At 34.6% G+C, this 12,797-nt stretch overlaps 1 protein-coding gene across 13 annotated transcripts in view; it reads left to right on the plus strand.

Moving 5' to 3' along the window:
• CNTN1 (contactin 1) overlaps positions 1 to 12,797 on the plus strand; it is a 342,078-nt gene that overhangs the window by 258,765 nt on the left and 70,516 nt on the right. For all 13 annotated transcript variants that reach the window (XM_044756131.2, XM_014827746.3, XM_044756133.2 and 10 more), the window contains one exon: positions 6,613 to 6,771. In XM_044756131.2, the coding sequence (XP_044612066.2) occupies positions 6,613 to 6,771 (159 nt within the window). The remainder of the gene's footprint in view (positions 1 to 6,612; positions 6,772 to 12,797) is intronic.

Genomic DNA, 12,797 nt, shown 5'->3' on the forward strand with positions numbered 1-12,797 from the left:
AAAGTGTACCACCAAGACCAGAGAGAAATATAGTCTTGAAAAGAAAGAATAAAAATTGTGAAAGAGAACCACACGACAAGTGTGACTTGTGCCAGGAAAGGAGAATATTCTTGTTTGGATAAACGGCATTGATGTCAACTAGAATTATACAAATTCATTTACCTCCCGTTAGCCTCGTTCTTATTTCTAATTGGGATCTAAGTTCATTTCTATCAGTGTCAGAGGTTTAAAAACTACCATACTCCTACTAAATGGTAGAGATATTTAATATTCAGATTTATCTTAAGACAGCCATAAACATTGACGAGACCACACAACATCAATTTGTGTTTTATAACCTTATAATAGAGCCATTGTCCTCACTAATTTTTAGAACAAGAAAGAGCCTGTAGTAATAAAGGGATTTTGACTGATATATTTTGGTAAAGAAGAAGGTACCTGCACTAATATAGCTGGTGTTCTTTGTGTTGTTATTTTAAGATTATTTTATTTTAAAAGGGAGGATAATATGTTCTGAAAAGTTTGTTTTTCCTTAATGTTCAAACTTTTCATTAAAATTTGCTATTTTAGTAAAAATAAATGATGACCCACAGGATAGTTGTATGTAGTGCTTTGCTTTTAATTACTTACTGGGAAAACACAAGTGGAAAGAGAATGACACTAAGATGTCTTTCCTGTTTAACATCAAGGTTTATTTTTTTTATATATTTTTTTTTTTCTGCTTTATCTTCCCAACCCCTCCACCACCCGCGTACACAGTTGTATATCTTAGTTGCAGGTCCTTCTAGTTGTGGGATGTAAGGTTTCTGTTAAATGTGTGTGCTATGTGGAGAGGAGTGCCAAAAGGACCAGTAGTTTTTTGGGTCCAGTTCCAACTATTGTTGCTTAGAAAGCCAGTCAGTGTTTGAGGGGAGAAGACATGTTAGGGCTACTACCTAAGGATTGGCATTGACTCAAGCCTAGGGCATAGTCACAGCTACTATGCATCCTATTTGATCCCGGAGGGTCCCAATTTCAAATCTTCTATCCTGTTTCACTTATTAGAAAAGGAGTCTCAAGTGTTGATCGAGACAATATGGTCAGCTAGCTTATAATGTGTGAATAATCATTTTGAAAAAGTTTTTTCTGGCTATTTTTCCTCCAATAGCTAGTTTTTTTTCCCCTCTAATGTCTAAACTCTTCTTCATTGAATGTTACTACATTCCTAGAGAAGAAATAACAGACTTGATAAATAGTTATATTTTTGCTACTAAGTGGAAATCACATCTTTATGTTCTTCATAGGTAAATATTTTTTCCTAAAAATGCTAACAAAATTCAGGAAAGATTAACAAATACCTTTATGAAGATCTAGAAAGACTGGGGGTGTATTGAGTATAAATTTGTGAATGAGTGATATGTTTATCTTCACTTATCTGAGTTAACAAGTTAGACAAAGATTTGAAAAACTGTGGTCAATGTATTACAATTTTTGTCATTTTTTCCCAAAATATACACTTGTGCCCAAGTATTCTCCCCAACAAGAAAGGTCTCCAAGGGAAAGCAGTCAATACCATTTTTGAATTTGATTCTGATAATGCTATTTTTAAATGATTGTTTTTACTATAGTAACTGAAAATTTGGTCCCATGGCAAATTGGTTGGATTTAAATTGTAGCTTTGCCCTTTGCTTGCTGGGTGAAGTGGGCATTTTATTTACTCTATCCATATCTCTGTTTCCTCATCTGTAAAATAGGGAAAAGAATAGCGCCTACATCATAGGGTTATTGGTAAGAATTATAACAGGTTTAGCAATAACTCTGATGTAATAAGGACTAAGTAAAATATATTGTTTTTATTAAAATATACAGTATAAATTTCCTTTTTTGATTCACTAACATTTTATGTCATGTAAATTTTATGTTGTTATGAGCTCTTACTTGTTTAAAAAATACAGACAAATCCAAGAGAACAACAGTGTAAACGTACAGTGTTCAAGTAATTCTTTGAAGGTCTTTTGCAAACAGACACATTTGGGTTACATGATCCGAACTTCAAATGGACTTTTTCTCATTTCCAGTAGGTTGTGCCAGAAAACCCAGTCTCTTGTCCTGATACTGCACTTTGCCACAGACTAGCTGTGTGATTCTGGCAATAACCCTCCTAGACTTCAGCATCCTTTTGTAAAATGTACAGATATTGGCTTAAGCGAACTCTAAAATGTGTGTGATCTACATTGCATACCAAAATGTTTCCATTACTTATCTGTAGCTAATGATTTAATAGTAAAAACATTGAGAACCTAGAGAAATTTGGGGAAAGGGAGTATGGATATGGCAAATGAGACTCTGCATTGAACCACAGATGAGAGGGGACCATTCTGGCTATTTCCACAGTCCTTTGCCAGGCAAAAAAATGACAGAAACAAGCTTCAGTAAATTGTAGACTCTTTTTGCCTGACTTTGGAGACCCTACAACGTAGAAACATCACGCTAACAAGGACCTTGAGAAACTAATTACCCCCATAGGTGAGATTTTATGGAGCACTCTCAATCAGTAATCCCTGAGAGGGATATTTAAAGCTGGAGAGAAAGAATGTAATGAGTGAAAAACCAGAATAGTAAGAATCAGGGTTATGCAAATAAAAAAGGAAGAACAGCCCGTGGTGGCAGGCTTCACCTGAAGAAGTACAGAGAGGTGACTCCAAGGAAGGTAGCATCGAACACTAGGATTTTGAATAGGAAAAGTAGATGCAAAGAATCAACATAGAACACTGTACTGTTAATTTTATAAAAGGGGATTGGGTCAGCTGGATAGGCCTAACACATTTAGTGATGTACACCCTTAATGACATCTGTCAGCATATGGAAGAATCAGGAAATAAAAATAGTAGCACTGTCTTATGGATATGATATATGAACGTAACAAAATGCGTTTCAGAAACTCCAGGGGGCGGCGGTGGTGATGACAAGTAAGCGATGTATAGAAAACTGTATTCGTAAAAGCTCAAAACAAAAAGCATGCTTTAAATAGCTTTTTATCCCCTCCTTTGTATCTCCTTTTCTCCTCATTTTCTTCTCTTTCCAACTCCCCGAGTATTTAATGGTAGTGAGAAGTGATGAAAAGCCTTTGCCAAGGCTAGTCAGAGAAATATTCCGGTTCCTTTTCTTCCCCCAACCACGGATCTTTAATGATAAAAACAAAAGAAAAAAAATAGAAGATTAAGATAATTTGTCTTCTACTGTATCTAGGCATTTAAAATGTAGGTCAAATTCCAAAGGTCTTTTCTATCTGACCAATCACTATAATTTAAATTTGGCGTAAATAGTGTTCTTAGGAATCATTAGCTATCTGTCTGAGGACCACCTAAGAAACTGGAAAGAGATATCAGTAGAGTAATGATGAAATAAGCTGCATGTCTCAGTCCATCTGTTTACGTGTTCCCTGGCTTCAATTCTCTCCTTAAAGATTTCTTGAGAGTGTTTGCACAGCAATCGAAGCTTGAAAAACAGAAGGAAAGAAACTCTTAGAGTCAAAGTTATGTATTGCTTTTTTTTCATCGATGAAAGAATCAGAAGGGTGACCCTTTCCTAAATGCCTTCCTTTATGCTGAGGAACATGTAGCTGCATTATTTTATTTTTTACCACACTTTTCTCTCCAGTCTGAACAGAAAAACTGAACGAGTACTGTCAGCTATTTTGCTTTCAAACCCTTCCTTCTGGGAGACAGAGCAGGGCTGGCCGTGGGTTGAACTCACAGACTATCCGAGTTTGTCTCTACAGTGCTACCTCTCTATTTTCGCTACATCCTGATTCCTTTCCTCACCTCCATCAAATTTGCTAGAAAATACTTTACTTTTAAGTGAGAACAAGTGGTAAATGAACAATCTGGTAAACAGATCCCTGCCAATTATTAACAAATACTAATAATCACTCCTGCCAGGTAGCTCCAATGCTCAGAAGGCTCTAACAGGAATAACGGTAACATTGTTAATAGTTAAAGTTTACCAAGGCCTTTCTATGGACCAGGCCTAGCGCTACAGTCTTGAAAGATGTTATTTCAGTCCTAACAACAATTCTAAATGGTTATTTTTTATTACTCCTATTTTACAGACAAGAAAATGAAAGCTTAGTAAATTCAAGAAACTTGCCCAAATCGGGGCACAGAATTTAAGGTCAGGCTTATTTTAACTCTAAAATCCCTGCTCTTTAATAGCATATGTTCTCGCAGGTATTTTCTGGGAGATATTTGTAGTCAGTGAACCAAGTATTATTGCCACACCGGGGTTTGAGGATATCCACCAACCCCTTTCATTCCTTCTCTCCATTTCACTTCCTTGTGATGATATAGTGTTTAGAGGCAAGTGGGAGAATGGAGATTGTACTGTGGATGACCATTATGTTTATAGAACTGTCTGAAGATCGATTGTGATAAACTAATTTGTTTATTCACCACGTATTTGTTGAGAACCCACTATAGGCCAGGCATATATCAGAGAAAAAAATCAACAAATATAATTACAATATTTTCCTTGACAATGTTGGTCTTTAATGAATGGATGACTACATAAAATTATTGTGCATATCATGTTCCAACAAATACACTAATAACATGTGACTTTAATCCGAACTTTTAAATTATTCATTTGCCTCTCCAAGAACTTCGGAGAATAAAAGCAGGGAAATGATTTACACTTTAATGGTTATTGACTAACCTATGGCAATTTTATCTTAAATTCCTTTCAACATTTTCTGAATGCCATACCTTATGCTCTAAGTGTCTGAATGCACGACTTTCTCTTCTAAAAATTATTTCTTTTATTTTTCATCTATAATTTTTAATTTTAGTACTCTGAAATATTCCACTCTCGAATTGACTTTTGGGGTCAATTGGGATGATGCTTTGTGTGAAATAATGAACTTCTTCATTCTGATCAAGAATGTCCACTGTATTTCAATGTGGTTTCTATGCATGAAAAATGCAATATGTTCTTTCTGAATATGGAACATGTTCTATGTGGTTTGTGTGTCTATTTTCATTTATTTTGGATGATGCAGTTACTTTTAATTAATATCAAGAAGCATAAGTACACTATTACAGATTATACATTTACAAAAGTTCACCTTTATTATATTTGTATGTTATATATTTCCAAATAATAAAATTTACTACCATCAATAGGGTGTGTGTTGTGTTATTTTAATATTGGTAGTAATGCATTTGTGTTGATCTACACACACGTTTTCCTCCTTGAGACCAACTACAAAGAAATCAGTGAAGGTTTGGGATGTTTCCTATACCTTTGAAAAGACCAAAGCCCAAATGGAGAAAAAACCCATATAGGCTAAGCGTCTGATCTGATACATAAGTAGGAAGGTATTTATTTTCAGCTAAAAGATAAAGACAATTTATTTAGTGCTATATTCAATGTGAAAAAATAAAAGTACTACTTTACCAAAGTTGTTGATTATTATATTCAATATGCCTAATTCAGTTGGAAATGGACTCCTTTCTGGTGGAAAGGAACAAGTGATGGCATTTTCTGAAATGTCTATTCTAGGAACTCTATTTACCGACAGCCTTTTTTAGCATCATAAGCCATGGGTGCCACTTAAAGGACATTTTTCCCCCTAATTTTTAAAAATGAGAATTTGTAATGCCAAGTGCAAGTACCTTGTATACCATTACCATGGCATTTACTCCTATTTATTACAGTTATTTGTGTGCTGATCCATTTCACCCTTTTCAGGACAAAGATATCTTCAAAGCTCAAAAGTTATGTCTCACTTATCTTTTCATCTCTACCACTCAGCACAGTGCTCTCAGTTTAAAGGATAAATAAATAATATTTGGTACTGAGTTATGAAACATCTTTGAAAACCTATTTTAACATTATTTTATGTTCTGCAATAATAATTCTTCTGTCCTAAGACTCTTCAATATATAATTTGATGTTTTCAGAGCATTCCTGATATATCTCTGAGCTGACAATTGTTTTCTACATTTTATAGAAGTGGAAATATTTCTTTCAGTATTATTTATTTCTATTACCATAACTAACATGAAATGTATTACCCAAAATGATACATACAACCATTCCCAGAAATTTCTACTCCAAGTGAAATAAATTACCTATAACATGTGGGGTTATTAAAAAAATGTTTGTTCCATTTTAGAGAGGCAGAATGAAACATTTAACTCACTGTTCTCATATCTGGACTGCATTGGGGTACCATCTCTGATTCATGCATTCAGCAAGCATTCATTACATCTCACTATGCTACAGTCTTGTTTTAGGTCCCATTGATGCCAGCTGCATTTTAGGAGTCAAAGATTATCATGTGTATCCATTTTCTGAGTCAAAGATTATCATATATATCCTGAATAATAATGACATTTTTAAATGACAGCATTTATCTCCTTTCTTAAGAAGAGACATGATGAAATCATTTAGTGAAAATCATAAATACTATTATCACTTCTTATAGTTTAGATTTAAAAGGAATGTGACAACACTGATTATATCATATAAATGTTCCTTAGATTACTTTCAAGGAAGACATTTTTGTATTCTAATGTGCACTTAATCCACTAGCTGGTGTTTATTGATTTATTACCCAAATTTTCATTCCAGGCCCTCCAGGTCCTCCAGGTGGTCTGAGAATAGAAGACATTAGAGCCACTTCTGTGGCACTTACTTGGAGCCGCGGTTCAGACAATCACAGTCCTATATCTAAATACAACATCCAGACCAAGACTATACTTTCAGATGACTGGAAAGATGCGAAGACGGGTGAGTTTTATTTGTCTGATTATTCTGTACATATTTTTAAATCAATTCTTTTATCAAAAACAAAAACCTGGATGTTTTAAGAATTTCATCATCTACTCTGAAATGCTTTTTGTTTTTTTTCTTATTCCAGTTCTTTGTTAGTGAAAAAAAAACACAAGGAAGTTAAACATTTCAAAGCTGTAGGGGAAGAAGCAGCATGTCTAAATCTATCATGGGAAAGCAGAGAGAGGTTCTCTGGGTTTCTCAGTTGAGCTACATCTAATTCTAAGATTTATTAGGAAAAAATCATTGGGAAGTCATTTTTTTTTTGGCAAATGGCATCTGTAACTTATTATTTTATGACCCATTATATTGAATTGTATAGGTACTATAGTTTTGCATTTTAAAAAAGCCGCATTAACCGTAAAGATTTAGCACCCAAATCTCACTACCATAACCCCTTACTTTCTGAGGATGATCTTGCCTGGTTTGAATTTCCTCAAAATGGATTTTTAAAGAAGTTTTGTATCTCAACCTTTTTCTATTCTTATATTAAGATTTTCTAAAAGGAAAAAATAGTTAAGAGTAGATGAATACTTTCCCTTGTCTATAACTATTACCATTGTCATTTCTCATGACTAGCCTACAATATCCCACATCAGTTTATTTTCTCCTGTAACATCTCAGAAGATAGAGGATCCTTTTGATAAAATAACCTATTTGTGTTTGTCGTTACTGACAATCTTTTAAAACATACTTGTAGTTGTCAGAATTTCTTTTAGATGCATAAAGAAGAGACATAGAAATGTGGGCTCACTTGTCATCAGAGGGGAGAAAAAAAGAGAAAAGGGGTGAATAAAATGTTTCTCTCTTTTAGAAACTGATAAAAGAATTAATCCCAGCATGTCCCAAACCTGGTCTCATTTTATCCTTATTCTGAAGTAATGGAATTTATTTGCATCGCTCACTAAGAGGTCTTAATTCAGATGTAATTTTCCTTGATAATTTCTTCCTATATTAGGAAGTGAGCCAAATATCAACTTGAAGTCTGTTACAAGGGTTTAGGACACATTTTAGTATTGTGATTCTCCACATAAGAGTATAAAGTTCAAATGAATGAGAAATAGATGAAACATTTATATTACATTATGCTTGTGAGTATAAGTATTATCTATAAATATACCAGACAAAATCAGACCATTTGAAAAATATTTTTAAAAACTTTTCAGATGTTTGATAAACCTAAAGTATGGGCAGTTTCTGTTTCTCTGAAGAGAATGAAAATGCATGATAATGTTGAAACTGTAGATAATATTAGATATCTAGCCAAATTGATACTGATTATAGGTACTAGAGAACAAAATGAAATAAACAAATTGTTACAATTTGGTTTGGCTTTGAAAAAGGAATATTAATTGCAATCACTTCCATTAATTATGCATCCTTACCATGTAGCTCAATTAAAATATGCTTTTCATTAAAAAGGAAAAAATCTGCTAGAAAGTAAGTTTTGTGAAGGTAACACTTTGTTTTATTCACTGTACTATCCCTAGATCAGGGCCCATAGCATTCATTCATTAATCATATATTTATTGAGCTCCCGCTGTATGCCAGAACCTGTCCTAGATGCTGGATATACACCTGACCAGCAGTGAACAAAACCGAGAGAAAAAACGGAAAAAAAAAAAATCCTGCCATTCTAGTAGGAGAGATGGCAATAAATAACTAAAATGTATTGTAAATCACAGAGTGATTAGTGCTAAAGAGAAAAAAAACAGTAGAGGGAAGGGAAGGTGGGAGTTGCATCATAAATAATGTGCTTCTGATATTGTAGCCCTGCCAACTTTCTATGGTTCCTGTTTGCACGTTACATTTTTTCCAACTGTCAACCTATTTCTATCTTTGAATCTAAAGTATGTTTCCTGTTGACAGTATAGAGTTGGATCTTTTTGTATCCAGTCTGGCAATCTCTACCTTTTGATTGGATTATTTAATCCCTTAACATTTAATGTTATGATAAACTTGGGTTTATATCTGCCACTGTACTTTTGCTTTCTAAATGTTTCACTTGTTTTTGTTCCTCTGTTCCTTCCTTACTGCTTTCTTTTGCATTAAGTGAATATTTTCTGGTGTGACATTTTAATTATTTAATGATATTCACTATTGATAGATAGACAGATAGAGATAGATATATAGAGGTAAAGATATGCTTAATGGTTACTCTAGGGCTTACCAGACACATCTGAACTTATCAGAATAGATTTCATATTTTTACCAGCTTAATTTCAGTGAGATTACTCCTAGAGAGTTATAGTCCATCTTACCCCTTTTATGTGCTATGTATTATTGTCATACATATTTCATCCATAAATGTTACAAACCTGATACTCTTCTGTTAAAGTTATTGCTTTCCATAATTTTAATGTCTTTTAAGGCAGGTAAGAGAAGAAAAGAAAGCAAGTATATATTTAGAGAGTTTGTTATATAAACCTTTCTATTTACCATTTCTGGTCCTCCTTGTTTGTTCCTATGGATTTAAGTTACTCTCTGATGTTATTTCCTTATTTTAATACAGCTTTGTTTCCACTTGCCCTTTTAAATTATTGTCAAATATATTACATTTCTATATGCTGCAGACTGAACAACACATTTGAGTTATTTTAACATAATTTTATTTTACACACTACACACACATATGTATATAGATACTTATACATGTATATAATAGATACGTAGTTAGATATAGTTTTCTACAATGGCTTTTAAATTGGGTAAGAGAAGAGAGGTGAAGAAATACACATTTATATTGTCTTTTATAATTACATAATTACCTTTATGAGTGCTCCTTATTTTTTGGATGTTTTTCCAAATTACTCTCTAGGGTCAACTGCTTTCAGCCTTAAAGAACTTTCTTTAGTATTTCTTGTAAGGCAGGTCTGTTAACCAATTCTCTCAGATTTTTTTTCTCTGAGAATGTCTTTATTTCACTTTCAGTTTTAAAAGATCATTTTATTGGATATAATATTCTTGATTGACAGTTTGTCTTTTCTTCGGTGCTTTGAATATATCATCTTAGATGCCCTTTATCAGGTTGAGGAAGTTTTTTTCTATGCTCAGTTTTCTGGAAGTTGTTTCTAAGTCCCTTTATATTTATCAATATATATTTACCGGGTTCTCCATTCCTTTCTGTAGAACTAGATTTCTATCTGGTATAATTTCCCTAAGTAAAGAAGTTTTTCCAACATTTCTTATTGTTCAGGTCGCTAGAGTCAAAGGCCTTAGCTTTTGTACATTAAAAAAATGACTTTACTTTTGTATTTAAGTGACTTTTTTGGATATAAGTTCTATTTTTTTTGAGCACTTTAAAAATATTGTACCATTGTCTTTTTGCCTTCATTGTTTCTGATGAGAAGGCAACTGCATTTTTACCTTATATCCCTGTATTTAACATATGCATTTTCTCTAGCTACTGTCAAGATTTCTCTTCATACTTGCTTTTCAGCTTGATGGGAATGTATTTATCCTGATGGGGTTTTACTGGCAACTTGGATCTTTGAGCGGATATCTTCCTTCAACTTTGGAAATCCTCAACCATTACCTCTTCAGATATTTCCTCTGGCCCATTCTCTTTCTCTCTCTTCTTGGTCTCTATTGACTCTATGTCAAATTGTTTTATGTGTTCCATAGATCATGGACACTGTATGTGTGTGTGTGTTTGTGTTTCTGTGTAGATAATGTCTAATCACTTGTCTTCATTTTCATACATCCTTTCCTCTTCTATGTTCAGTCTGCTGAGAATCTCATTAAAATAATTCTGATCTTACATATATATTTTTTATTTCCAGGATTTTTTGTTTCTAGCATATGGCTCCTTTTAACATTGCTCACAACGTGTTCCATAGAAATTTCCCATTTGTTTATACAAGTGATGTACCATTCCCACTTGATACTTTTACATATTTATGATAGTTGTCCTAAAGTCCCCGTCTGATCATTTAACATCCAGGTCATCTTTACGTCAGGCTCCACTGAATTTTTTTTTCCCTTTCTTGACAATGGGCCACTTTTCTTTGTTTTCTCATGTGCTTGATAATATTTTATTGATTTCCAAACATTGTGTGTAAAAGAATAGTAGAGGTTGAAGTAAATATTATTTATGCCCAGGAAAATGCATGTCATTCTTTCAGGGGTTGAATCAATCTAATTTGTAGTTGAGATGATCTAAACTTTGTTGTTAGATTCAGTTCAATACAGGCTTCAAGCGATTTGAGTGTAGGATGAGAACACTCCCTCATATCTGAGTGTCTGGAGATTTTCCAGCCTTACCATCAGACTTCAGCTTGGTCATCTAGCTTGGACCTCAGGCAGAGCTCTTTCAGCTCCTCTGCTTCTGCTCCAGAAAGTGTTTGTCTGATAATTGGTCAAAATCCCAGATGCCTGGGGAGGGGGGCTTCTCAGTTCTCCTACCCTGATTAGCAGACAGTTGGTGCTGTCCAAAATGTTCATGGAAACATTTAGTCTACACCAAAAGGTCCTTGATATTTGGTCCTGTCCAAAATGTCCATGGGGATAGTTGGTCTATGCCAAGTGGTTTTGGACAGGGTCTCTTGGCATGGACCAAATGTCTTCTGGATGTTTTGGACAGGACCAAATGTCCTGCAAGTCTTACCCTTCCCTCAGATTTCAGCAGACGCAAAGCACCCATCCCTCACAAAGGAGGCAGATCTTAGCTCTCCAGCCACTCACCCAGCCACACGTGACCACTTATTCATGTTCAGTATAAGACCCAAAGTGCATGTGGGGTCTCAGTTTTCCTACTCAGCTCTTAGACTTAAGCAGAACTGAGGTGTCTGCCTCAGAGGAAATTTTCTCTTGGCTCTCTTGCCCTGCCTCCAGACTTTCTTAAGTACTTTTGCTGAAGGCCTGTAGAAAACATTGGCCAGTGCATGCAGACTCTCCTTGATTTGGGGGCTCCTAGGGAATCAAAACAGCCTTGCCAGCCTGTACTTTGTCTTTAAATATCTGTTAAAACCTAAACTTTCTTTTTATGAACATCTTCAACCAGGTCCTCCTCTCCCCATTGCTCTACCAATGATGACTTAGTTCATTAGATTTCTTCACAAACTCACCTTTCTGATGGGCTCTTAGAAATGATTATTTTGTAGCTTATCTTGCATGTTCTTTTTGTTAGTTGTGTAAGTAAAGTTCTCTTGTGACTATATCCTAAGTGGAAATGAAAAATATTTTTTGCAACAAACACAGAAATAAAAATCATGTGGTTTTTATTTACAGTAGCATCCACTAAAAAAGGAAGGTACAGGATTAAACGTAGTTTTATGATGGTAATTATTTAAAGTGTTCGATAAATATTTTTCAAAGATATCAACTTTCAACAGTCCAAGGATTAAATTTAGAATAATGAGCTGAAAGCATAGATTGTATATCTTTAAAACAATCTACTGTACATATTATTTCTCTCGGACCTTTTAGGGATGGACAGCAGAAATTTGATGCCATTCCCAGGGTTCTACAAGGTGCTCAGTTCGCATCTGGAATGTTGTATTTTATTCTGTGCTACTACTTTCAACGGAAATATTATAGAATATTGTTGGTGATGGAGTGTGTGTGTGTGTGTGTGTGTGTGTGTGTGTGTGTAAGGGGGATGTTGGCCAGAACATAAAGAGGCCTGGAAACAATGCTATGAGGAGCAATTGAGAGAACCTGGGATATGTTCTGTAAAAAGGAGAAGAGGCCCAGCCCTGTGGCCAAATGGTTAAAGTTCTGTGCTCTCTGCTTTAGCAGCCTGGGTTCATGGGTTTGGATCCTAGGTGCAGACCTACTCCACTCACCAGCCATGCTGTGGAAGTGCCCCACATACAAAAAAATAGAGGAGGACTGGCACAGATGTTAGGTCAGGGCTAATCTTCCTCAAGCAAAAAAAAAGCAAGAGGAGGATTGGCAATGGATGTTAACTCAGGGCAAATCTTCTTCAGCAAAAAAAAAAAAAAGGAGAAGAAAAATGTCTTATATTTAAAGTTCTGTCATGT

This window comes from Equus asinus, chromosome 22 (assembly GCF_041296235.1).
Source record: "Equus asinus isolate D_3611 breed Donkey chromosome 22, EquAss-T2T_v2, whole genome shotgun sequence".
Lineage (NCBI taxonomy): Eukaryota > Metazoa > Chordata > Mammalia > Perissodactyla > Equidae > Equus > Equus asinus.